Source organism: Rhineura floridana, chromosome 10 (genome assembly GCF_030035675.1).
Source record: "Rhineura floridana isolate rRhiFlo1 chromosome 10, rRhiFlo1.hap2, whole genome shotgun sequence".
NCBI lineage: Eukaryota > Metazoa > Chordata > Lepidosauria > Squamata > Rhineuridae > Rhineura > Rhineura floridana.
The window spans coordinates 91609292-91635789 of NC_084489.1; the positions used below are offsets into that span (position 1 = coordinate 91609292).

The following is a 26498-nucleotide window of genomic DNA, read 5'->3' on the forward strand; positions in this document are numbered from 1 at the left end:
TGTCCTCTGTACCCCCACCGCCTTTCGTTCCTTTGCCCTGCTGGGTGGCGGCTGGTGTGGCTGTTGCCTTCTTTTGCAGGTGGGTGCTGCTCTCCAGCAGAGAGCCTTGGCTGCTGGCTTGTTTCGGAGGTGGGGAGGAGGCTAAGCCGAGTGCTTCTGGACCTGCCCCGCCCGTGGTGCCGGCGGGGGGACTCCCCTGCAACAGCCGATTGCCACCCTGAATCGGAGCATTCATTCTTGGTTGCTCAAGGCGCTTGAAGGGGGGAGAGAAGGGCAGCGACGGGGCCAGCAGGGCCGCGGGTGGGAGAGAGCGGGCGAGGCGGGGCGTGCTGGTGTCATCTCCCGGGGAGCAGAGCCCCGAGAATGGTGAAGGGGTCGCTGCCACTGCCCTCCCTGCGGGCGGGAACGCAGGGGGGAGGGGCATCAGGTGGTACACAATCGGGGGGGGGCAGAGATCTGAGCAGGCACTGGCTGCTCCCTCCGCAGGTAAGGGAGGGGGGAAGGCCGAGTGCAGAAGCCGCTTAGACCTCCATCTCCGCGCCAGGGTGTCTGCGGGTGGTGGCGCTTCGCTGCATGCTCCCATATTCCAAACGTCATGCTGGGTGGCCAGTGACCCGCGGCGTCATCTCGCAGACCTCGCCCCGCCCGACACTGCGTGCCTGCGGAGACCCTTGCCCCACGTCCCAAAGGGCCGCCTCGTGACGGGCGGCGACCGATGCTGCGCGGGAGTGCGGCCGCGGTTTCGCTCGGCTCTGCAGCGTCGCGCAGGCGCTCGGCGCGAAAGAAGCCGCTGCCCCGGCCCGCACGAAGCCCTCACGAGGTACGCGGGGCCGGCTGGTCGGGATGGGCGCCGGCGAAGGCCTGACGCGAGCGAGTTCGGTCTCTGCCGCCGTCTCCTCCTCGCACGCCGGTGGTGCTCGGGTACTGCTTGGCAGAGCCTGCCGCTTTCCTCCGCCTGCCCGGCAGCGCCCTCGCCTGCCGTTCGTCGGCCTCTGGGTGTGCGCGAGCCCCGCCAGTGGCAGGGGCGCCCTCCGGCAGGGGCCGGTGCCTGCGCCTTAGACAACGCCCCTCCCGCCTTCTCCGGGGGCGACGCCTGTAAGCGGTTGCCGCGGATTGGTGCGTGGCCTGAGCGAGCCGCGGAAGGGAGGGAGCTGTGCCGGGGCCGCAGAGCGACCGGGCCTTGTCTGGGACCGCCCCACCCCGCGGCGTCTGCTGGACCCTCTTGGGTGTCCCTCGCGGGCTTTCCGTTCCCCTAGCGCTGCCAGGGCCTGCAGGCGACACTGACCTCCCGGCGCCGCGCCGAGCTTGCGCGCCTCAGACGGGCCGGCGGGGGGCGCCGGCGGGCTTCAGTCTCTACCTGCCGGGGCTGAGGGGCGCGTGTGGCTCGAGAGGCTTCCTTACTGCCTCCCTCCTCCCTCACTGTCTCCCTCCCTCCTCCCTCGCTCTCTCCCTCCTTCCAGAGATGGATGTTGACCTCCTTGCCGAGCGAAGGCAATTGCCGCCGCCAAGCTGCGCGTGCGATCGGGCCCCGCGCTGCCGCTCCGCCGTGGCGTGAGAAGACGAGGAAGCCAGGAGGTCTGAATGCCGGGCAACTTGGCCGCACGTGACCTGCCCCGCCCCGCCCGGCCTGGCACAGGTAGGCTCAGCCGTTTGGAATCGGAAGGGCTCCCGGTGGCACCGGCGTCTGGGGCCTGCAGCGGCAAGTGCAGGGGGGATGGTGGTGTTCGCGGTGAGAAGTCGCAGCCTGGCTTTTGTCGGGGCATCTTTCGTTTGTTTCTTGCCCGCGAGATCAGCCTGCCTCTTCCTGAAGGGGAAAGGCCGAGCGGGCAGAGCGTCTGATTTGCCACAGACGCCCCCAGGTTGACCTGCCTGAAGACCCGGAGAGCCGGTGCTGCCTGGCAGTGTAGACAGTACACAGCTGAATGGACCGAGGGGCCTGTGGACCTCTGAGGAAGGGCGTTAGGCCCACACTTCCAGAGACGAAGCCTTGGCTCTTCCTCTGAGCTTGGCTGTCCTGCCAGTCAGTAGTCACTGCCCGACCTCACTGTCTCTCACGCTGGAGCCTGAATTTAGCTGATTCCCGCTCTGATGCTTCCAAATCCATCCATCCTTCTCTCCCGGCTTTCCAGGGGGTTCAGTTGGGCTCCTCTGCGTTTTGGCCAACATGATGCAACGTTGCAGGTGCCTCCTTCCTGCTGTGTGGATTGACTGGTTGGAGGAAGGGTCTGGTGGGTTGCTTTTGCTGCTGCCTCACAGCAAGCCAAGTGTTTGGGTGAGACAGAGTTTGGATCCGATTCCCAAGAGATCTGTTACTCCCTGCTTTGTGTCCCTTCAGAATGGGAATGATTTGGCATTTGCATTCAGTGGCACCACCCTCCTCTTCCATCCCAGCCAAATGAAGTAGACATTTCTGAGAGAGGCTGGTCATCTCTTGAAAGCCTCTGCCTGATGGCCAGTCCACCCCTCAGCTGCTGACTGAGCCAGGCAGCAATGATGGTGGGGCGACCCCAGGCAGGCCTGCTGGTGCCCTGGGCTTCTTAAGTCAATCAGTTGGCTAGTTGCCTTTGTTTAAATAGTGGCTTTCCCGAATACTTTTGTCTCCTCTTTTGCTCTTCCAGTTTGGGTGGGGATGTGTGTACATCTTGCAGACCTGCAAGACCTGGACTGGATAAGCCTCTGAGCTGGTGGAGGCCGCACTCTCCTAGCCCCGTCTGCTTCCTCTCTGTTCTTGGAATCAAATTCCCGCCCCTGTCTCTGAGGGGAGGGGGAAGAAGAGGGGCTTCCATGCTCTTTGTGGCTCCTCTCCTTCCCTGAAGGTTAGCAGGGTGGGGGGGCCCGGGAGTGAGACATGACCCAAGCCAAGACACAGGCCAACCTGCTTGGTTCACACAACTTGCTCTTGCCATTGAATGTGAGTCCTTCCAGCTCATGATCTGGCCTGGCCCTCCTGCAGCTTCCAAGGAGGGTCCTCAGCTGTGCAGCCCCTGCCTTGTGTGTGTGAGAGTTCTGCCTGGCTTGACCTCCTCTAGGCTTCAGTGACTGAAGTGGGGGCAGGGGGGAGGACAGCATATCTGTCACAGCCGGAGTCATCCTGTCCCCTTCAGCCCACCCTCGCCCTCTGCAGGGCTGGCTTGTGAGTGAGCCAGGAGTGAGCACAGGACATCCATCCTCTTTGAAATCCTGCTGTGGATAAATGTGTTTCTCCTGGGTCCTTGCTCTTGCATTTTTAAGGTTCCAAGTAAGCATCAAGACTCTGTCCCAGTGGGCCTGGGTTTGGATTGGGTCCAAGGAGGAGGTGGGCTTGGCAAAGTTTTGTCTTTGGGCATGTTGACTGGAAGAGGCAGAAGCCCATCAATCCTTTGTGCCGCCTGGGTACTTGGAGGATGCCCCGCTCTGTGGAGAAAAAGGCTGCGCTGAGCAAGGCAGGGGTGTGTGTGTGGGGGGGAGGGAGAGGAAGGTCTGGCTCCTTCAGTCTTCCTCATGCTGCTGCTGCTGTAGCAGTGCTCACCTTTCTCTCATTACATAACTGTCCACAAACACATATCAAGCTGCCCCCTGTGAAGTTCGACAGTTTGTTTTCCTTATGTCCAGCAGGTTTTCCTCTGACCAGCAACCCCTCACAGAGAGGAAGAGGCCTTTCCCAATCTGGCTTCTTGAGACCCCATCACATCTCCTGTGAAGGGAACCGAACCTGGCATCTTTTGCGTACAAAGCCTGTCTTCAGGCTCTGCCGCACAGCTCTGGGTCACGTGGATGTGCCATGTGGCCATAGGCACAAGCATACAAAGCTGTTTTATATGGAGTCAGCCCCCCCAAGCACACACACACAGAGCCCCCCCCCAGTCCAGTGTGGTCTACTCTGGGTGGCATTAGGTCTCTAAGGGCTCTTGCTGGTGGAGTGAGGCACCCAGCCGTGTTATCTGAGAGACACTGTCTTTAATAAGAGACACCACTGAAGGCTGAGCCTGGGACCTTTGGGAGATGAAACTGGTGCAGATCCCTTTATGCCAACTCTGTCATGTGCCAGTTGGAAGCGTAGAAGCTGCTTTGTGAAAAAGGCATCCAGTTAGGGCATAGCAAAGTCTCTCTCTGCAGTCTGGCTTCAAGTTCCTCATGGCTGCTGTCTCTAATTAGAGTGTACAATGTTGTTACCCTCAGGAAGAGAAGGCTTGTAGTGCTATGCAAGTGAGGGAGGGGTAGTTTTAAGAGTGGAGGAAGGGGTCAAGGGCACCTTCCCTTCCTTGGAGGCTTCACCTGCTGTGCTCTGTGGTAATAGAGGCTGACTATCCCAAACCTGAACATTTTATAGCTGTGTGGCAGGAGACTAGGGGCATGTGGTTCTGGAGAATGTTGTCAGCCAGGGATGTTACCAATAGACCCATCCACCCACCCACGTTCTCTTCTGGTGTCACAGCTGTAAATGGGCAGCACAAGCAGAAAAGGGCTGTGGGCTCCCCATCTTTAGCTCTCATCCTACTATCACACAGCTCTTGCCAGCTTCTTTGTGGTCTGCTGTAACTTCCAATGTTATTTATTTAAAAATATTTATAGGTCATTTTGCTGGGCAAATGCCCATCAAAAGCATTTGACAATCAAAATGAAAGATAAAAATAGTACAAAATTGTAAACTTTAAAAATATGTCAATACTACTTGATTTTTTAAAAACTTTTTTACAGAACTGAAGAGAACATGCTTGAGTCAGGCCATTCCCTACCTAATCCCTACGGACCTTCTGCAGTGCAAATCCTTTTCCAGCCCTGGAGGCACCCCCTGCAGTTACTGGCCATGGCTTCCCTCGGTCCTTAATTGATCAAGGAACCTTCTTAAGTAGAAGAGGCTCCCTTTGCAGAGGTAGCGCTTAGAACTTGGGGAAGCTGGAAGCAGCCGCCATGATGATGGCCGTGGCTGTGACATATTATGAGTCTTCTGAGGAAACCAGAGGTCAGGCACTCAACTTCCCCCCCACTACACACACACACCTGGTCTCTGGGCTCAACTGCCATGAGACTTCTGACAGCTCACAGGTTCTCATCAGGCACCTGCTTTTAAAAAAATTAACTTATGAACATACATATTTCTGCATCCTGTGGGAGTCTTTCAAGTATGGAGCAACCACACCTGTCGTTTAAGGTTGCCCCCTTGTACCTCCAAAGTGGTAGGTGCTTGACCATCTGAGCTCACAATCAGAGGACACAACCGAAACCTGCAGCCCAGCCTGGCAGTCTACCCCCTTTCTGACCAAGAGATGCCCTGGCCAGTTGCTTTCTTCCCGGCAGGGCATTCCACTGGCCCCGTGCTCTGCTTGCCTTCCCTATTTTGCAGCCACTGAGCTTGCTCAGCCCACATTGGGCTGCTTGGGGGTGGGCATTGGGTGCTTTTTAATTTCCCCCCCATTTTTTTCACTCTCGGTTTTTCTTTTTAAAAGACTTACCCGCTGCAGACTTCATGGTTCCCTCAAGCATGCAGATGCTTCCTCCTCATTTCTCAGTCCCCGTGTTCTTGCTGCAATCGTAGCAACACCCAACAACCTGATTCACTGTTGGAAGGAGTCAGAAGGATGGAGGTTCAGAGAAATTGACTTTAAAAAGGAGTAATTGAAGCAAAATTGATACAGGATCCAGACTCTGGCTCATGTGCCGGTATGCACACATGCAGTAGTGGTTCAGTTGCTGGGAGACGGGGAATATGAATGAAGTCGCTGTGTGGGTCTTTCCCAGAGGTCTACCTCTGCAGTTGCTTCCGTCAGACATGCTCTGCAAGAGTGTGGGAGCACCCCAAGACGTGCATGTAGTTTCACATAAATTGCTTCTTAAGCTGGCAAGATCCATTTACATAACCTGTTCTCTTGAACAAGGGGCCCTTTGCTCAAATGCCCCTCCAACACACACAATCACACACACACACACAGGCATCCTATGGCAGGTGCTGGAGAAGGTGGCATCTGCCCTTCAGTGGAAAATCTTTCACAGGCTTTTCCAGAAGCCCCCAAACCCTGAGAGGTTCTTGGCAGGCCTTACAAGGTTGCTCAGTCTCAGGCTGCATCTCCCCAGCAACGGGAAAGGCATTATACTGTTCCCATGGAAACTCGGGCAGAAGCATTTGGGAAGGAAGGAAGGAAGGGAGGAAGCTTATGTGTGGCTCTTGGCAGCCCCGTCGTGGCTGCGGAGCTCTTTGTCTGTAGGTCCAGGGACTGGGTGGAGAGCAGCTTTGGCTTCCGAGGAGGCGCTTTTTGGAGTTCCCTCGAAGGAGTTCTCGCTCCAGTCCATAATTCCCAGCCTCCGAGGACTGGCTGCTGCAGCCTGAGCGGCCAGCAAGCATTTTCACAGCTGGCCTGAGAGGCAGCCAAGAGCCCGAGTGGATCAGAGACGGGCGCAGCAGGGTAAGTGAGGGACAGGCCCCTCCAGGGAGGTCTTCTTTGCTGGCTGACGGGAGAACCCTCCATGCCCACGTGGAAAGGTGCTCAGCTGATGGGCACCTCGCCCACAGAAAATGGGGTGCTGGAACCCAGCTGGCAAAATTGGGGGGCTGCCGGCAGGAGTGGATCAGTCAAGGGAGGGCATGAAAGAGCAGCCATTTGCTGGCCCAAAGGAGGCTTCCGTTGCTCTGTTGAATTACGGCCAAGGCTGCTGAAATGTCGCCACCTCTCCTGGAGGGGAGGCATGCTGTTTGGTGTGGAAAAGGTAAACGTGCGTGGAGGGATGTGGGGTGAATGACCACAGGAGCTGCTTCTGCCTCAGTGCTTCCTCCTCACATGTTGCTGTGTGAGGAGGGAGGATGGGGGCAGAAGTGCCTTGACTGCGGAAAGAGCTGAGTGGGTTACTCTTCACGCAGCCCGGAGGTGCAGGGGACGATGGAATTGTGTTTCCTTCTAGAATAGTCACAGAGCCTGTTAGTGACGCTGACCACTCCTGGGCTGGAGATTTGCCTTTGCTGCAGCAGGGCTGGGCTAGCACTTACCAGCTTATGGAGGACACCTGGCTGCCCCCAACTTATGCAGGCAATGGCAGGGGAGGGGGGGACGGTTAAACCTCTTTGCCCTGTGTGCCATCGTCCTGATCCTGATCCACTAATGGATTGCTATTTCAGAAACAAAACACAAACATGTTAAATTCATTTACACATTTAACATGCCATCTATTTTGCCTTCAAACCCTTGACAGCTTAATAGGACATCTGCCTATTCAAATCAGAGGTGGACAAAACCAGCTCCATTCTCTCTGGCTGATACTGGAAAAAACTAATTTTATTGCCAATGATGTTTGATCGATTTTAGGGTAACTTTGTGTCGCTGATTCCGAATATGGTAACGGTTTTGCTAGATTGGCTCTAATTTTTGAGATAATAGATGCCCCCATTGAAAAACATAACAAATTCAAAAAATTAAATGGTCAGGTATAGCCTACCCACAAATGACATGGAAACTGTCTCAAATCATACAAAAGTAAACACATGAAATACCTAATGGTGTTGTATTCAGTACAATAACATTAAAACAAAGTAAGCTGATTCAGATAATCACAATTAATGCATAAAAAAAAGCTGTGTGTACGATTTTCTTTTATGTGGGGCATCAGGACAATCACGTTGGAGGCTCCAGCAGTAGTCTGCCATCATGTGTCTGTCCCATCTGCCTTGATACGTTTCCTCTATCACCTTTATATCCTGATGGAACCTCTCCCCTTGTTCCTCACTAAAATCACCAAGATTATCCGGAAATCTGTCTAAGTGGCTATGGAGATAGTGTACCTTTATGCTCATATTAGTACCCAAATGTTTAAAGTTAGCGAGCATGTTTTGCACCAATTCTTCATAATTGTCTGCTTTGTGGTTACCCAAGAAGTTCTTGACAACTGAGACATAACTGCACCAGGCAGAAGCTTCAACATCATTCATAAATTTAGTGAAATTCAAATCATTGATGAGTTTACGTATTTTAGGACCATCAAAGATTCCTGCTTTTAGTTTTTCCATAGTCAGTCCAAGGAATGATCTACAAATGTATTTGAAGCAATCACCATCTGACTATGGAAAAACTAAAAGCAGGAATCTTTGATGGTCCTAAAATTCGTAAACTCATCAATGATTTGAATTTCACTAAAGGCCTTAACAAATTGCTTCATCAGTCCAAGCTTGGTATGGAGTGGTGGGAGAATGATTTTTCTCTGTCAACCAATGGCTTGTTAATGATGTTCGCTGCACCTACAGTCATGTGTTCCCTTGAAGGCCATGTCACTTTTTTCCAATGATCTCGCTTTGCCCTACTATCCCACAAGCAGATGAAAGAAGGGTACTTCGTGTATCCACTTTGCTGCCCAAGCAAGAAGTTCACCATCTTTAGATCAACACAAATAGACCACTGGTGCTCATGACAGCAGAGCTTCTGCAAGATCATTTTGATATTTTCATATTCTTTTAAGTTTTATTGAGTGAGCAATTGGAAGAGATGCATAGTGATTACCATTGTGCAGTAAAACACATTTCAAGCTACTGGTGGAGCTGTCTATAAAAAGCCGCCAATCTTCTGGTCGATATTCCGGTAGTCCCATTTGGAGAAGAAGTCCAAGAATGTTATTGCAGTATACAAGTTCTTCATCTTGGCTGAAGTATGGAAGAAGTCCCTCCTCTCTTGTCCGATAAGCTGTTATGTTAGCTTCCGGCTGTAGACAGTTCTTTTCCATTAGCCTGGATGCTAAAAGTTCAGATGCTTGCTTTGACAGACTGAGGTCTCGTATCAGATCATTGAGTTCTTTTTGGGAGAACTGCTCAGGTGTTGAAATGCTTTCTTCATATCCACTTCAAGGGCTACCACCTGTGCTACACTCCATGTCCAGCATTTCTTCAACATCTGACAATGGAAGGTCAGGCAGTGAGGTAAACACTGGTATGGGAATGTCTTCGCTGTGTGGCACAGGTCGCCTTGCTGAGTCCAAATCAGGATACTCCCACTTATGTTTCTTGTAGCGATTGAAGCCTTTCACATTCACAACACAAAAATAACAATCATCGTGATGGTTTTGCGGCTCTCTCCACACCATAGGCACACCAAAGTTTAAATGTTTCCTTTCTCCATTTTTCCACTGTCGTAGACACTCTACACAGGTTTTGCAAACCTTATGGGGAGCCCAAGACTTATCTTGATCTCCAAGCTTCACTCCAAAATAAGCAAGATCTGCTTGTTTTACAAAGTCAGTGATGTTTTTTCTTTGTTTTTGCAGAGTGCATTCGCCACAAATGTACAGTAGGGCCCTGCTTACCGGCGTTCCACTAATGCGGCGGCTTTCGTTTTCAATTTTAAAGCCGCTTTTGCGGCATTTTCGTGTCATTTTCACACGACGCGCCCTATTAAAGTCAATGGAGCTCCGCTTTACGGCGTTTTCCGCTTTACGGCGGGGGTCTGGAACGGAACCCACCATATAAGCGGGGCCCTACTGTAGCAAAATGCATTAGGAATGTTTAAGCAGCCTCTTCCTGACGAACTCATATTCCTCTTCAAAAAAAAAAAAGTATCAATATATTATATGCAATGGATAAACTTGCAACACAGTGTTCAAGAGTAAAAAGACAGACCAAACCCTGCTGCATATGTCAGCAGCTACAGGTCGTATTGGGGTACAATCGTCATTTGAGGGGTATCCATTATCTCAAAAACTAGAGCCAATTCGGCAAAACTAATGTCATGTTTGGATTTAGCACCCCCAAAATATCCTAAAGTCATTCAAACATCCTTAGCAACTAAAAAAAAAATTTTTTTTTGGTTGGGCTGGTCAGGATGCCCACCAGCTGCCTGCAAAGCCACTGACAAGCCCTACTCTTGGGCAGAGGAAGGAAAATTAAGTCTTTACAGCCTTGCCCAATCTTTGGACCTCCAGATGTTGCTGGACTACAGCTCCCATCAGCCCCAGCCAACATGGCCAGTGGTTAGGGATGATGGGAATTGTAGTCCAGCAACATCTGGGGACCCAAGGGTTGGGAAAGGCTGTGCAGTTACTTCCTTGGCTAGAATCCCAGCCTACCATCCCTCCCATGGGTCACTAGGTCAAGACCTGCTACAGGCTTCAGCCCTTACATCGTCTAGATTCTGGTTCAGAGCCCATAACCTCACCTATCACCCAGAGATCTCTTGCCAATGATATCATCAACACATGTTGGCAGCGTGTCCCCATCCATTGCCATCACAGCAGCTGAAGATGCTGCCAGTGCTCCCTGTGGGAGGCAAGAACAGATGCAGACCAGATGACCGAGGGGGCAGCTGGGCAGGGTCCGATAGCACCAGGGAGAGGAGGGAGGTTTCCACATTTTTCCTGGCTGTCTGGTAGATTATGGTAAATTCTCCCAGAATCTTCTTCAGAGCCTCATAGGTGGACCCCAGAATGTTCTGCTGGCTAGCTGAGGCTCTTCCAGGAACCGGGGCCCACGTTGCCTCAGGGCCCTCTGCTCCTTGTCCTGATTTACTGTGTCTCATGACAGTATCCCAGCTTGAAAAAGAGTTTGGCGACAGTTTGTGCCAAGATGCTGTATTCTTTGGGGGCGCTTGCTGGGTCTTCTCAACAGTTTATGTAATTCCTGCCCTTTGAAGATGGGCCGGCCTCTGAAGGTGTTTGGAAGTGCTGCAAGGCCCTTTCGGTTGTTGTCTTTGTCTGGGTTGAGCTCTTACTGCTTGTTAGTGGTGCTTTTTTCATGGGGAGTCTGGTCTTTGGGCTTACATTAAACCCTTTTCTTCTCAAGAGGTGAACTCTTGGATCTGTGTTCCAAGTTGTATTGTAATGTGTCGGGTTTGACCTTTTAAGAATTCTGCAGTGCATTTCTACAGAGCAGGATAAATCTTTTGCAAGAGGCAAAGGTCACAGCCAGGCACATGTGGCTCTGGGCCTGTGAAGATATGTGCCTGCAGCGATCTCATTCTGGGCTCCTGCCCTTCATGCAGCTTTTTGGTTTATCATTATGATCACCTAGTGACTGGAGGATTCATTAAGCTATTTATTTAATTTAATTAATTTTGTAAAACTTTCTATACCTCAGAGAGTACCCAAATGGTTTCCAACCAGTTAAATAAATCATATAACCATACCAGTAAAATGCTAACATAATTACAGTTATCAGAGTGCTAAAAACTGGCTTCTTGGTGGCCTGGGAATGCTTAAGCAAATAAGTATTTAATGCATACTGTGAAAGCACCAACAGTTGGTGTCTTCCTAGTTTCCAAGGCAGCCTTTCCCAACCAGTGTGCCTCCAGATGTTGTTGGATCACAATTCCCATCTTTCCTGACCATTGGCAATGCTGGCTGAGGCTGATGGGAGTTGTGGTCCAAAAACATCTGGAGGCACACTGGTTGGGAAAGGCTGCTCCAAGGGGAGAGCATTCCACCACATGAGAGAAGGCTCCTTTTCATGCCATCATAAGGTGGGATGGGTAACAGAGTTGCCTCTGAAGGCATTCTGGTCTTGGAATCATAGAAGAGTAGAGTTGGAAGGGGCCTGTAAGGCCCCTGACTCCAACCTGCTGCTCAATGCAGGAATTCAACTTAAAAGCATCCCTGATGGGTAATTCTCTTGCTGCCTCTTGAATGCCTCCAGTGTTGAGAGCCCACCACCTCCCTAGGTCATTGGTTCCATTGTCGTACTGCTCTGACAGGAAGTTTTTTCTGATGTTCAACATATCTAGCATCCTATAACTTGAACCCATTATTCTGTGCCCTGTATTCTGGGACGATTGAGAGATCCTGGCCATCCTCTGTGTGACAACCTCTCAGGTACTTAAAGAGTGCTATCTTCTCTTCTCTTCTCAAGGCTAAACATGCCCAGTTCTTTCAGTTTCCTCTCATCGTGCTTTGTTTCCAGTTCCCTGATCATCCATATTGCCCTCCTCTGAACCTGTTCCAGTTTGTCTGCATCCTTCTTAAAATGCAGTACTCAAGGGAGGCCTAACCAGTGCCAAAGAGAAAGGAACCAGTACTTCATGCAATTTGGAAACTATACTTCTGTTAATGCAGCATAAAATAGCATTTGCCTTTTTTGCAGCCACACCACACTATTGGCTCATATTCACCTTGTGATCAACAATTATAAGATCTTTTTTCTAAGATTAGTATGGCAGGATTTGTTTTTAATAAATCCATGTTGGCTTCTAGTAATCACTGCATTGTTTTCAAGGTGCTTAAAGATTGACCGCTTTATACTCTGCTCCAGAATTTCTTCATCAATTGTAAATTGAGCAGTTCAGGGCTTTATAAACCAATAGAAGAACGTTAAGCTTGGCTGGGTAGCAAATGTGTAGGCCCTGCAGTTCATTAAATATAGGTGTTATATGGGTGGGGTAGTAAGTCCCACTGAACAACTGAGTTGCTGCATTTTGAAGCTTCTGGACCAATGTTAAGGGCAGCCCCACATAGAATGCATTACAACAGTCCAGTCTAGAGGTTACCAGTGCATGGCTCACTGTGGCCAAGCTATCCCTATCTAGGAACACACACAGCTGGTAATAGGTGCTCCTAGTCACTGAGGCCTCTAGTGATAATGATGGATTCAGGGGCAGCCCTAGACCTTGCACCTGTTCCTTTGGAAGGAGGGCAACCCTGTGTAGAGCAGGGCTGTCTTCAATAATTCCTAGACCTAGGAATCACTTACCCATAAAACATCTATCTTTTCATGATTCAGTTTCAGTTTATTGGTCCCAGTCCTGGCCATCATTGCAACTAACCACCACATCAGTCTTCATAGCAACTCCTGACTCAAATCTTACACCGACATAGAATTGAGTATCATCATCATACTGATGACACATTGATCCAAATCTACCAATGACTTCATATGGATGCTAAGTAGCATTGGGAACAAAATAGTTTAGTTTTCTTTTAGTTGTCATAACCCTCTGGGGCCAGAGTTTCTTTAGGAGCAGAGGCATCACTGCCTCCTTAATGGTGGCAGGCCTCATCCCCTCATGTAAGTACGCATTTGCCACTCCCTGGACCCACCTGCACAACCCCCGGCTTGTGCGAATAAATCATGGTTGGCAAGGGCGAGAGAGCATATCATTGGTCACAGCACTACAAGTGGCTTGTCCACATTCTCAGCATTCATCTGAAATCAGTCCCACAAAAACTGGACAAGATAAGCCACTGGACACCTCATCTTGACCTGTTCTCACAATGGTATCCAGATTGCTGTGGAGACTAGCGACTTTACTCTCACTGGGCCTTGCAAAATGGTTATAGTTGGTTTCTGTGAGCTGTCGCACCTGGTGCATGGAGGCCCGTCATGGGCCTGGGGCTTTCCTTGGCTTGTTCTCTTCAGATTCAGAGCATGAAGGTATCCCTGAAATGTTGGAAACTGGTAAACCGTGAATATCTAAACCTCTTAAACCTGAGTAAGGCCCCACCAGTTTCATGAGAGAACAGGGATGAAGTCCATCCTGGACTGAAGCTTTTGAAGGACTGTGGCTTGACCTTCAGGCCCTTGGTCTTGGTGCCGTAACCTCTTTCCTCAAGAAGTTCAGAGATTCTTCAGATATAAGCTCCAGCTGGAAACCCACAATAAGTTGCAGAGGGGTGGGAGTGAAAAAATGATACGGCAACAGAATAAAGAGCCCTTCCTTTCCCCCACAACAGATTAATCAAGTTCTCTCTAAGCCCAGTCTTCATGGAAGACTAGGGGATAGCAGAAGAGCCTGGCCTCTGGTTCAGGTGAAGGGGTCTCCTCTAGCCCAACCAGACTCCCCAATGGGAAGCCTTCAAGTGAGAACAGAGTACACTGGTGGTGATCTTCCTTGCAGGAGATGTGGTTGGGGGTTTAGGGAAGTTGGGGTTAGCAAGGAGGCCAAGAAAATTCCTTAATGAATGAAAGACATATTTTTATCTTTTGCTGTGGGCTGATGGATAGGGTCAACAGTCCACAGCGAAAGGTGAGCTAGAAAATAAGGACAGCTTATCTTGACCACTTTAACAATCAAATCTTTATTCTGTTCAACTAACCAATAAATAGATACTTGAATAGTAACAGTACCTGGACTATGCACAGCCCTGTTCACAGGTCCCCCTTCGAGAAAACATTTTTGTGTGCCAGTTGCTATGTGGGGAGGGAGGGTACTAGCCATGGGGCTGGCTCCCTCCATCTTGCCCCTCAGCCCGGCTTACAAAAAAGCCCAGTGGAAAAAAAATGAATGCCCATGGATTGGGCTGCAGTGCTTCCTTCTCAGTGAATGACTCTAAAAGAAAGAACAACAGAGAGAGAGAGAGAGAGAGAGATCCAAATGGCCACCAGAATGCATTAAACTAAAGCAGATGGATTGCTTATGTGGCCTTGTGCCCTGCAAGGGCCTCAGAAATGTGCTGGGATCAGTCGTGATTCTGCAAACCTCAAAAGGAAGCCATATGAAACACATCCTTTCCCAAGTGGCCATTGACACTAGAGGCCTCAAAAGAAAGCTACAGAAAATCCTCCTCATTCAGAATGGCTGGAGAAATGCACTAGAATCCTAGTCCTTTGGTCCGGCCCCTGCTGCTGATGCAGGAATCCACCGCCACACAGTCTCTGGTTTAAAACCACAAATCCCCACATTCTGAAGCACATCTGTTCCACTGTCAAATAGCTTGTGCTGTGAGGTCATTCTTCCTAGTGTTTAGTCTAAATCCTTTTTCTTATCATTTGAGAACCCACTGGGTCAGGCCCCACCCTCTGGAGTTAGGTCACCAATCTTTTTGGGTCCATGGGCACAGTTTGAATTTTGAGAGTGCCATGCACACACCCATATGGTTGCTTCTCTCCCTCTCCCCCGGTTCAGGATCATGCTCCTCCCTCCACAGAGAATGAGGGAAAGCATGCAAATGGACCAGCTTGAATTTGCTTGATTATATATGGGGTACTCCTAAAAAAACACAATCAAAGTAAGGCTTACAGTGGTAGATTGCACAGTAAAAATCACAGATCTGGGCTTTGTCAGCAGCACAAAAACATTGATCCACAACACACATCCTTATGAATCTTCAGATTTTTACAGTAGGATGATAATAAAACCAGCAAGAAGCCACAGAATGCGACTATGGACAGAGAGGTCACATTTGATTTCCTGACGGCTTTTTAGGGGATCCTTTGTTCCACAAGATGTAATGATGGCCATTAACTTGGATGGCTTTTAACAAGGATCAGACCAATTGATGGAGCAGAAGGCTATCCATAGTTGCTAGCTACAATGGCTCTGCCCTGCTGCTGTTGGGGACAGGGTGCCTCTGAGTGCCATTTGTGGAGAATATCACTGTGGTCAGATTCTGTTTGTGGGCTTCCAAGGAGGCCATCTAGCCCAATGTCCTGTTCTCACAGTGGCCAACCAGATGACTATGGGAAGCCTGCAAGCAGGACCTGAGTGCAACAGTGCTCTCTGCTCTGGCTGTTTACAGCAGCTAAGTTTCAGAGGTATATCAGCCTCGAGTCATGGAGGCAGAGCATGGCCATCATGGTTATTACTTGGTTCCATTCTAGTCTACCTTCAGGCATGGTCATGGCACTGAAACTGCCTTGGTCATCCTTGTTGCTGACATTTGTCTGGAGTGAGACCTTGCTTGTTCTCCTTGATCTCTTGGTGGCTTTTGATACTGTTGACTACTGCATCCTTCTGAGGCGTCTCAGAGAGGTGGGGGTTGGGGGCACTGTACTTCAGTGGGTTCCTTTGTACCTCCAAAGCTCTTTCCACAAAATAGTTATGGGAGGCTACTGTTTGGCACTATGGGAGCAGTTTTGTGCTGTCTCTCAGGGTTCTAGCTTGTCCCCCATGCTATTTAACATTGACAGGAAGCCACTGGAAACAGTCATCTGGAGATTTGGCATGAGGTGACACCAAAATGCAGATGACCAGCTCTATCTCTCTGTTCCATCTAAATCGTGGCACATGGCTGGTGTGAGACTAGTGCTTGGAGGCAGTGATGGGCTGGATGTGGACTAATAAAAGACAGAGGTGGTGACATGGCCTGTCCTGGATAGGGGGCTTGCACTCCCCTGGAAGGATCAGTTTGGTAACCTGGGGATACTCCTGGATTCAACCTTGTCACTGGAGGGGCAGGTGGCCTCAGTAGCTAGTTCTGTTTTTCAGGTATGGCTGGTTTGCCAGCTGCAATCTCTTTTTGAGAGAGATGTCTTGGCCACTGTGCTCTGGTAACTTCCAGAATGGATTATTGCAATTTACTCTAATACAGAGAAAATAAATGGTGTTACAGCTACTCGGTGAGGATGGCAAAAGGATAAGAGATGACAAAGAAAAGGCAGAAGTGCTCCATTCCTCCTTTGGCTCAGTCTTCTTCTAAAGGAGGGTCTATGACCTTCCTGGCAAACATAAACTTGAAGGGGCAGGATTGCAGCATGAGATTGATAGACAAATTATCAAGGAATACCTAATCACTTTGAATGAGTTCAAATCTGCAAATCTGACAAATTGCATCCTAGAGTCCTGAGGGAACTGGCTGAAGAACTCTCAGAACCTCTGTCTATCATCTTTGCAAAACCATGAAGGATGGGTGAAGTGCCGGTTGACTGGAGAGGGCTAATGTTGTCCCTATCTTCAAAAAGGGCAAAAAGGAGGAACTGGGGAATTACAGACCAGTCACCCTAACATCAATCCCTGCAAATACTCTGGAGCTGATTATAAAGAAGTCAGTCTATAAGCACCTTGAAAACAACACAGTGATTACTAGGAGCCAACATGGATTTATGAAGAACAAATCCTGCCAGACTAATCTTATCTCATTTTTTGACCAGGTAACCTCCCTTGTAGACTCTGGGAATGCTGTGGACATAATATATCTTGACTTCAGCAAAGCTTTTGACAAAATACTCCAGGATACTCTAATTAGCAAGCTAGCTAATTGGGCTAGAAGGAACAACTATCAGGCAGAACCATAGTTGGCTACCGAATTGTACTCAAAGAGTGCTTATCAATGGCTCTTTCTTAAAGTGGGGGAAAGTAACGAGTGGGGTACTGCAGGGCTCAGTCCTGGCCCAGTGCTCATCAACATTTTTATTAACTACTTGGATGAGGAGGTACAGGGAATGCTTATCAAATTTGCAGATGATACAAAATTGGGAGGGATAGCTAATACCCTGGAAGACAGAAGCGCTGGGCTTCTGCTGGGAGGACAGGCAGGATATAAATCAAATAATAAATAAATAAAATTCAAAATGATCTTGATAGGTTGGAGCATTGGGCTGAAGACAACAGAATGAAATTTAACAGGGATAAGTGCAAAGTTCTACACCTAGGAAAAAGAAACCAAATGCAGTTATAAGATGGGGGATAATTGGCTCAGCAATACTGTATGCAAGAAGGATCTTGGGTTTGTTGTTGATCACAAACTGAATATGAGCCAACAGTGTCATGTGACTGCAAAAAAGGCAAATGCTATTTTAGGCTGCATTAACAGAAGTATAGTTTCCAAATAGTGTGAAGTACTAGTTCCCCTCTCTTTGGTACTGGTTAGGCCTCATCTTGAGTACTGCGTCCAGTTCTGGTCTCCACACTTCAAGAAGGATGCAGACAAACTGAAACAGGTTCAGAGGAGGGCAACAAGGATGATCAGGGGACCAGAAACAAAGCCCTATGAGGAGAGACGGAAAGAACTGGGCATGTTTAGCCTGGAGAAGAGAAGACTGATGGGAGATATGATAGCACTGTTCAAGTACTTGAAAGGTTGTCACACAGAGGAGGGCCAGGATCTCTTCTTGATCATCCCAGAGCGCAGGACAGGAAGTTCCAGGAAGACAGATTTCAGATGAACTTCAGGAAAAACTTGATCCCCTCACACAATGCAGAGCAGGACAAAGCCCTGCTCTCTCTCACACATGCAGGATCCTAACTGTTAGAGCGGTACAACAAAGGAACCAAAGACCTGGGGAGGTGGTGGGCTCTCCAGTGGTGGAGGCCTTCAGGAGGCAGCTGAACAGCCACCTGTCGCATATGCTCTAAGTTAGATTTCAGCACTGAGCGGAGGGTTGGACTTGATGGCCACATAGGCCCCTTCCCACTCTACCCTTCTATGATTCTATGCTCTTGAGGACAACTCTGAAACTTCAGCTGGTCCAAAATGCAGCAGCCAGATTATTACATAACCCATTTTAAAACAGCTGCACTGGTTGCCAGGTTATTACCAGGCCCAATTTAAGGTGCTTATGCTAATGTTTAAAGCCCTAAATTACTTGGGCCTCAAATATCTGAAAGACAGCTTGCTTCCCTATAGACCTTTTGGGGTGCTGAGATCCGTAACCCTCTTGGCAGTTCCACTGCCTCAGAGGTTTTTGGAGTGGTGGCCCGGGAGAGGGCCTTCTCTGTGGCAGCCCCTAAAATTGTGGAATTCCCTCCCCACAGAGGTGTGTCTGGCACCTTTGCTATACAGCTTCCAACTTATGTTGAAGATGAACTTTTTTGCTCTGGCCTTTGACACTTGAGATAGATATATTTAGGACCCTCTCTTGTTGTGAATGTAATTGGGTTTAAACTGTTTTTAATATTGTATTTTACTTTATTGTGACCCACCATGGGACCTTTTGGTGAAAGTTGGGTAATACATTTAATGATAACGATAATAAAAAATAGCCATTGACAGCCTTATCCTCTATGAATTTTTCTAATCCTCTTTTAAAACCTTCCAAGTTGGGGTGTCCTATGGAAGCAAATTCCATCATTTAAGTATTCCCTGCATGAAGATTAAGTACTTTTTTTGGTCTGTCCTGAATCTTCCAGCATTCAGCTTTATGGAATGTCCAGGAGTTCTAGTGTTAGGAGACGGGGAGAAGAACTTTTCTCAATCCACTTTCTCCATGTTATGCACAATGTCATCAGGGCACAGCTCCATTTCTTTGCCCTGATCTGTGGGCCTGAAGGAGGGCCAATCCATCTTGTCCTGAAGATGAGACAACCCACCCCGGATCCATCCCCAAAGTTATTCAGTAGGCAGAGCTATGGTTTTTTTGTTGTTGTTGAAAATTATGTTTGGAGGGGGGAAGAAGATGCTACATCTCCTTCCTCCCCAACTGAGAGCAGGTGGTGCAACCACACAGAACGATTCCTCCTCAGCTGATAAGCAAGTGGATTCCTACTGCAGGTTGCTGCTCCTTTGTGGGCAACTTCCCTGCATTCAGAAGATCAGACAAATTCGTGGGAGAGGATAATGCTATCAATGGCTCCCGGCCACAAGTACGCTTCTGAAAACCGGTTGCAGGAGCTGCAGGAGAGGAGAGTGCTCTTGCACTCAGGCCCTGCTGTTGGGCCTCCATCTGGGTGGCCACCATGAGATCAGGATGCTGGGCTCCTACGTTCCTCCCATGAGTCTCATCCCACCAGGTGTCAGTAATGACTGAAGTCATAATTTGCTTTCCTGTAGTAAGATGACAGCCCATACCACACCACTGTGCATTTAGGGGAGGGCCGTACCTCACTGGCAGAGCACCTGTTTTGTATGCAGATGGTCCCAGTTTGACCCATGGTGTCTCAAGACAGGGCTGAGAGATACTCCTGTCAGAAATCCCGCAGAACCTCTGCCAGTCAGAATAGGCAGTACTGTGTTAGATGGACCAACGGTCGGACTCAGTATGAAGTAGCTTCCCATGTACCTCTGCATTGATTAGAGCATAGGATACCACAGGATAAACACCCTTATAGTGCCCTAACAAACTGTTTAGAGAACACCTGAAGAGCCATGTAGCTGGATCAGTCCAAAGGGGCCCACCAAGCCCAGCATCCTGTTCCCACAGGGGCCAACCAGCTCATGCCCCAGTGCGAAGCCTGGGAGTGACCCGAGTGCAGCAGGCGCAGCAGCAGACGCAGCCTCCTCATGTGATTCCCAGCATCGAGTCCAGGTATTCAGAGGGATCCGGCCTCTGCCAGTGGAGGGAGAACACAACCTTCGTTCTTTTCCTTGCATACTGGTGGGTACCTGCACAGGGTTCATTCTTTCCCTCATGGGCTTCCCCCAGGGCAGGGCAGCAGACCTGCTCCCCTCTAGGATTTCATCACCATCCCCTACAGGACTTAATTTAAAGTCCTCCTGATCGGGCTTCTGAGAATCCCACCTAACACTTTCCTTCTGGTCCTCCTGAGGTACAGCTCATCTCTCGCAGATGTCCTTCACCACACAAGCACAGGCCATGATCCAAGAATCCAAACCTTTCCCAAGGATGCCACCTGTGTAGCAAATCATTCTTCCCTCTGTGAGGAAAACACCTGTGGCCCAGGGTCCTCCACTTTCGGTTACTTTTGATTACGGTCCTTGTTTTTATATTGTATTTTATGCTATTTGTACGTTGCCTAGAGTGGCCGTTCATTCAGCGAGATAGGCGACTCAAAAATAAAATTTTATTATTTATTATTATTATTTCCTATCTGCAACCTCATAGTCACTTGCAAAATAGTGATCAGCAATTTATTTATTTATTATTATTATTTATTTTCTTTTATTATTTGATTTATATCTCGCCCTTCCTCCCAGCAGGAGCCCAGGGCAGCAAACAAAAGTACTAAAAACACTTTAAAACATAATAAAAACAGACTTTAAAATACATTAAAACAAAACAACTTTAAAAACATTTTTGAAAAAAAGGTTTCAAGACATCTTTAAAAAAAGGTTAAAAACGTTTTTTTTTAAAAAAAAGGTTTAAAAACATATTAAAAAAACAATTCCAACACAAATTGAGATAAGGTCTCAACTTTAAAGGCTTGTTGACAGAGGAATTTCCTTTGTGCCCACATGGATTAGCAGGAAGGGATAATGGTCAATGGGCCTGATGAGTCTTGGGAAGCTTTCTGTCACACCCTGGATATGCGCACCAAAGAGACAGCGCGGCTCCCACAAAAACCTGCTTGTTTGGTGCACTGCTGCCTCCGTCCCTCTCAGTAGGGAGTTACCATCTACTACCACAGGTCTCCTCCTCCTCCTTCTTGGGGTGGCTGCAGGATCCTTTCCATGCCTCTGGGTCATCTTTCATGTTCTGTGGAGCCTGGGGCAGCTGGTCTTGTTCCAGAGGTGCAGAATCGTAGCCCTCCAGAACAGAGACCCTGGAATCAACAGCACAGCTCCAAAGATGCAGAATGCTTCCTTCTTATCTTGCCTTTCGGCCTCCTGCCACCTTGCCAGAAGTGCTTTGTTCTGTCTTCTCTCTAGGAACTCTTGCCTTTTGCTTGGATCCCTCTTGGCGGGGGTGCTCCGTTCCTGGACTCCCCTCCAGCCTTCTCCCTGGCAAACTCCCCACTTGATCCTCCTGCCTGCCTGCCTGCCTGCCTGCCTGCCCTGGATAGCAAGTTCCCCAGGACTGGGAGGCTGTTCATGCAGCTGAGTAGCTCTTGGCCCTGGTCACAACCAGCTTTGTGAGCTGCCTCAGGCTACAGAAGCCTTGTGCCCAGTGGGGGCTGGTGCCTATGGGGACAGGTAGAGTGGAAGACGGGGGCCAACGGCAGGTAGCGCTGGACCAGAAGACAGGCAGAGCACACTCTGGGCTCATCCAGACAGAGCGGGATAATCCAGGTTTTCCATACCTGCTCTGTCAGCTGAGAGTCCTCACTTGCCCCTTTTCCCGCTCCTTTCCCGCTTTTTGCTGATATTAAAAACACGCTTTTTTACCGGCCGCACACGCAGCCCGAACATGCGGCATCTTCTCGCTTTTTTCCTGTCCATGCCCCCGACACATCCCACTATGTTCCGATTCGTTGGGAAAATATGACGTCTGCTCCCCTCTCCCCTTCCACTGCTATCAGTTCTGCACATGCGTGCTTGAACGCGGAAGCGTGAAAGTTTGAATTTCCTGTGGGCGCAATGGAGGTCATGGCCCAAACCGAATTTGGAGGAGGGGGCCACGAGTCCTCCCGTAGCCTGTGGGGCCCTGGGCAAAATCATAGGTGGCTGATGAAAGGGCAGCGGGCAGCACAAAGAACCCACTCAGGCAGGGGATTCGCACCTCCCCCCTAAAAGCCGTGAGCACGCCTGCTTCACAGCTGATGAGCCGGGATCGGGCAGCACAAGGAATTCACTCGGGGGATTCAAACCTCCCGCCAAAGTACCTCACACAAACCCGATTCACAGCTGATGAGCAGAGAGAGGGGAAGCTGTCCAGCCACTCATCTGGGGATGGGGGGTGCCCCAAGAGCGGGAAGCGGCTTACGAGGCTGCACGGCTACAAAAGAGAAAACACGCCACAGCCCACCCAGCTTCTCATCGCACACAAACAACACCTATGGTTACGGTGTCCCCCACTTTACAACACCATGTCTGCTTGGCAAGTCTTGCAGAACTGCGCATTCGTGGTAAACCAGAATAGTTATTCCATTTGGCAAGCGAGTTCTTGGATATTTCCCGTTTCAGCTTGCCAAACACTCCCTCTGGTTACAGTTAGCCATAAGTCAGGATCGCAGCTAATTCCGTTGCTATGGGCGAAAGGCTATAGCTCTGTGACAGAGCACCTATAGCAGCATATCTGCTTGGCAAGTCTCGCAGAAATGCGCATTCGTGGTAAAGCAGAAAAGTTACTCCATTTAGCAAGCGGCTTCTTGGATATTTCCCTTTTCGGCTTGCCAAACACTCCCTATTGCAGCCATTTATAAGCCCCTGCAAGTACATCATAATTTGGGCGCAAAAGTGATTTGTGTTTCCCCTTCCAGTTTCCCCTTCCTTCTGCTGCTTTCACAAATATGCTTTCTTGCATTTCTGCAATCACGTTAATCCAAAACGGTTAAACAGCTTTTCCACCATGACTTCCTGCTTCTGCGCAAACCTGCATTTCTGCACCTGCGCAGTATATCCAACAGCACTGATTGGCCACGTTTTCCCGGGCGACGTTTCCACACAAGCGCAAACGTGCAAAGGACGGGATTGGCTGGAAAAGAGGAGGGGGACTGGGGAACCGCCCCAGGACCGCCCATGCAACAGCGTCATCTCTTAAATCCGCGGTATTGCGTCCAAGCGGCCGAAGGAACCGCGGATGATTCACGCTTTTAAAAAGTGTATCGCATTTTCCGCGGTTGTGCGAAAGCGGATTTAACCGTGCGAAAACGCGCTTTGCGCTCAGCGTCATCAGGACGACCAAAAAATAATGAGAACACAAAGCAGTCATGTCACACACTTTGCAGTCATCTGGATGAGCCCTCAGTCCAGTTTTGTCTCCCTCCCTGCTGAGCTCTACGCTGGCCAAGCAAGGCGGAGGTAGGCAATGCTGCCCCCAGGGCTGGTTGTAAGAAAGAAGGTGGGCAGGCACGCAGGAACAGGCTCAGGTTGATGGGCACTAGGACTATGGGCCAGAGCGCAGAGGGCACCAGAGGTCAAAAACCAAGAACCAAGAGCGAGTCAGAGCACGACACCCAAAGAGCCTTGAGCAAAGAGACAGAAACTTGAACCCCATTTGCGTCTCCTACCCCTCCCTGTATAATCTGCCTTGCAGTGTGCAAGATCAATGTCAGGGAAGAAGATAGGGCACCGCATGGGGCACAAAAAACCAAAGCACGTTTGTGCTGCACCAGCTTTAGGGAGCCTTGGCAGAAAGACAACAGGGGCCTGACTTCACACCTATCCCAGTCGGCCAGCAGAGAAGGAATTGTGGTTAGACTGATCTGGAGACCGTAGTGAAGATGCTACTTTTTCCGTTTGGGTTTCATGCCAATTTCTCCTTCAGTGCATTTACGATGTTTTAAACACACATACGGAGACTTGAAGGCTGAGATTGGGTAGGCTTGAGATGATCATCTCACCACACTGCTGAGGAAGAGCCCTGCAGCAGCTGCATCAGACCAAGGAGGGCCCATCTAGGCCTGCAACCTCTTGCCCACATTGGGACGTTCCCAGGCCAGACCCGAGTGCAAAAGCAGTGTTCTCCCCACTTGTGATTCCCAGCAATGTGTTCAGAGGCAGACCAGGTATAGACAGCCTCCTCCTCCTCCGTAAATGTGTCTGATTTCCCCTTTGAAAGCCATTCAGGTTGGTTGGTGGCCATTGCGGCATCTTGTGGGTGACGGAGTCCTGTCTTTGCCTGTGCTGAAACTTCCCTATATTCCCTTCAGTGGATCTCTCTGCATTCTGGTATATCATGAGAGGTTTCTCTCACCACTTTCTCCACACCAGGCATCATTTTATATCCTTCTGTTTTCCCCCAACCTTTTATTTTGAACTAAATAGCCCCAAACTTTGTAACTACTCCTGATAGGGGAGTTGATAATTGCGGCTGCCCTTCCCTGCACCTTTTCCAATATCCTCTTTGAGGTGCAGAAACCAGAACTGCACAACACTCCTTCAAGGTAGCCACGCCTTCATTTTGGCAGTCAAGTGGCCCCTGGCATGGACTCTGGCTTCTACACAATTGATGCTGCACAGGGAACCCTTGCTCTCGGCCCAGAAGATCCCCTCCTCTGCCAGCTCAGAATGGATACTGCTCTTGAGCTGCATTTGCCATTTCAGTGCCTGCACACCCACTCAGGAGAGACCCAGCTTTGCAACATTCCTGGAGGAAACAAGCAAGGAAGGCGCACGCACAGCATGCCTCCCATAGCAAGAGAAGCAGCTGAAACAGACCCGTTATTAAGTGGGGGCAGCCTTTGGGGAATGAGGGCAGCCAAACCTTTTTAGCAAACGTGTTTGTACGGCTGGCAGACGGCAGTGTGACGGGTGCCGCTTTGGGCCCTGTATGGTGGGGGAGGGGGCATGGCCTTGCTCCTGCCTGTTGGACGGCTTCCTGGTTTCCTTCAGAGAGACCAGGAGGATGGTGAGCGCGTGACAGCCGCCTTCTCCTTGCAGTTCTGGTGGAAGTGGGCAGAGTGAGGATCTCCCTGGTCTTTCCCGACGGGAGGCCTGAGGGGCAGAGCATGTGCCGACTGCCTGGGCGTTTTCCGGGGGGCCTTTACTCGGCGTGGTCGGCCGCTCGCTCTGTCCGCGGCGCTGCAGTGGGCTTGGTTTACGGGAGCGCCTGCTCTTCCCCACCCAGCGGGCGGCCTCTGCTTCGCTGCAGTTCTCGCAGAAAAGGCAAACCAGGCCTTGACGACGAGTGGCGCGAGTAGGAACGACGGATGCGGCCGGAAAGGAAGGAGGGCCTACGCGGGGCGTCGGGCTGGTTCCTGAACGAACGGTTTGGGAGGGGCGTTTGGTGCTGCGCCAGCCGCGGGGATCCGGGACCGAGAACAAGCCTCCTGGCACGGAAAGCGGCCTCTCCGCTAGACATTGGCGCGAGGGGACCCGGCGCAGTCTCTCGGGCAGCGCTTGTGGCGAGAGCGAGCGGGCGGGCGAAAGAGGAGGTCGCGGCCCCTCTGCGCGGCGCTCTGGGGAGCCTGAGCAAAAGGTGGTCTCTGACCCGGCCGGAGGCCTCCGACTCAGCGAGGCGCGCCGCAGGGGCCCTCCGCGTCCCCCCGCCAGTCCTCTCTGTGAATGCCGGAGCGGTGCCCTTCGGCTCGTGCCCGCGGTGCCGGGCTTCTGCTCGCCTGTACCTTCCCAGGGGCGAGAGGAGCGGGCCTCCGAGCGCAGGAGCTCTTGCCGGGGACCCGAGATCGGCGCCTTCGCCCGCCCCACGAGCTATCCAGGCGAACGTTCCGAGGGCGGCCGCTGCAGGCGCGGTGACACCAGCAGAACCGGCAGCTGGCCTTCCTGTCGCCGGGGCCACGTCGGAGAAGGGAGCGCGCGCATCTCCATCCAGTGAGTGCCCCTTCTCCTCAGCGAGGGGCGACGGCCGCGAAGTCCGAGGGCAGCTGCGGGCCTCCTGGACACCCGTGGGGGAGGGGGCTCGGGAAGCGCCCCTCGCTCACGGCGCTGCTTCCTACCGACTCGGAAGGGAAAGAGCGTCTTTTCGGCTCGGGGAAACGGCCGCCGCGGGGGCCCCAGCCCGCCCGCGGAAGTAGCGAGAGGGCTAGCCTCGGTCGGACTCTGCGAACTCCGCGGTATAGCGGGGCAGGCGAAGCCGAGGGCGGCGGCAGAGCCTCTCGCACTCATCCAGCACGTTCCCGAGCCCGTATGCGACCCTTGTCCGACGGGGCGGGGGGAGAGCTGCATCAGAGGGCGCTCGCGCAGCTGAATGAGGGTGGCGAGGCTGTCAGCGGGAAGGGAGCGGCGCCCGTGGCGGGCGAGAGCTGCGCTCAGCGGCGCGTAAGGAGTTAACACCCGCCCCCTTTCCCTCAGTCCCTCGGCTGACCTTCACTGGGAGAGAAAAAAGGCAGCGCTGCGCATGCGCCCCACGCGCCCCCTCCCCGTCGGGAGGAGCCCGGTAACGGGGGGGGGAGGAAGGGGGGGTCGGTCAGTCGGTCTGTGAGAAGCCTCCCGGCCTTTTGGGGGGCGGAGGCTGCTCATGCTTTGCTCTCGGCCTGTCCCCCCCCCGCTTAGTCCTGTCGGTGGCGGGCCTTTGGGCACGGCCGGGGGGTCGTAAGGGGGTTTCCGTCAATGCAGCCCGAAATATTCCTCCTCCCCTCCCCTGCACTCGTGGGCAGGAAGGCTGAGCGGTCACGGGTGCTCCCCGGGAGTCACGGAGAAGGCTGGAAAGGGCTCCGCCATCCACCCTCGGTCTA

At 51.0% G+C, this 26498-nt stretch overlaps 1 protein-coding gene across 5 annotated transcripts in view; it reads left to right on the forward strand.

Moving 5' to 3' along the window:
- The first annotated feature begins 464 nt into the window (after positions 1-464).
- SMARCD3 (SWI/SNF related, matrix associated, actin dependent regulator of chromatin, subfamily d, member 3) overlaps positions 465-26498 on the forward strand; it is an 81460-nt gene continuing 55426 nt past the window's right edge. Inside the window, exons 1-2 of one of the 5 annotated variants that reach the window (XM_061586563.1) lie at positions 465-820; positions 1461-1636. Coding sequence is in view for 1 of the 5 variants with exons in the window: in XM_061586562.1 (XP_061442546.1) it covers positions 26162-26200 (39 nt within the window). In the remaining 4 variants the exon portion in view is untranslated. The other 4 variants (XM_061586565.1, XM_061586564.1, XM_061586566.1 and 1 more) reach the window with 4 other exon arrangements.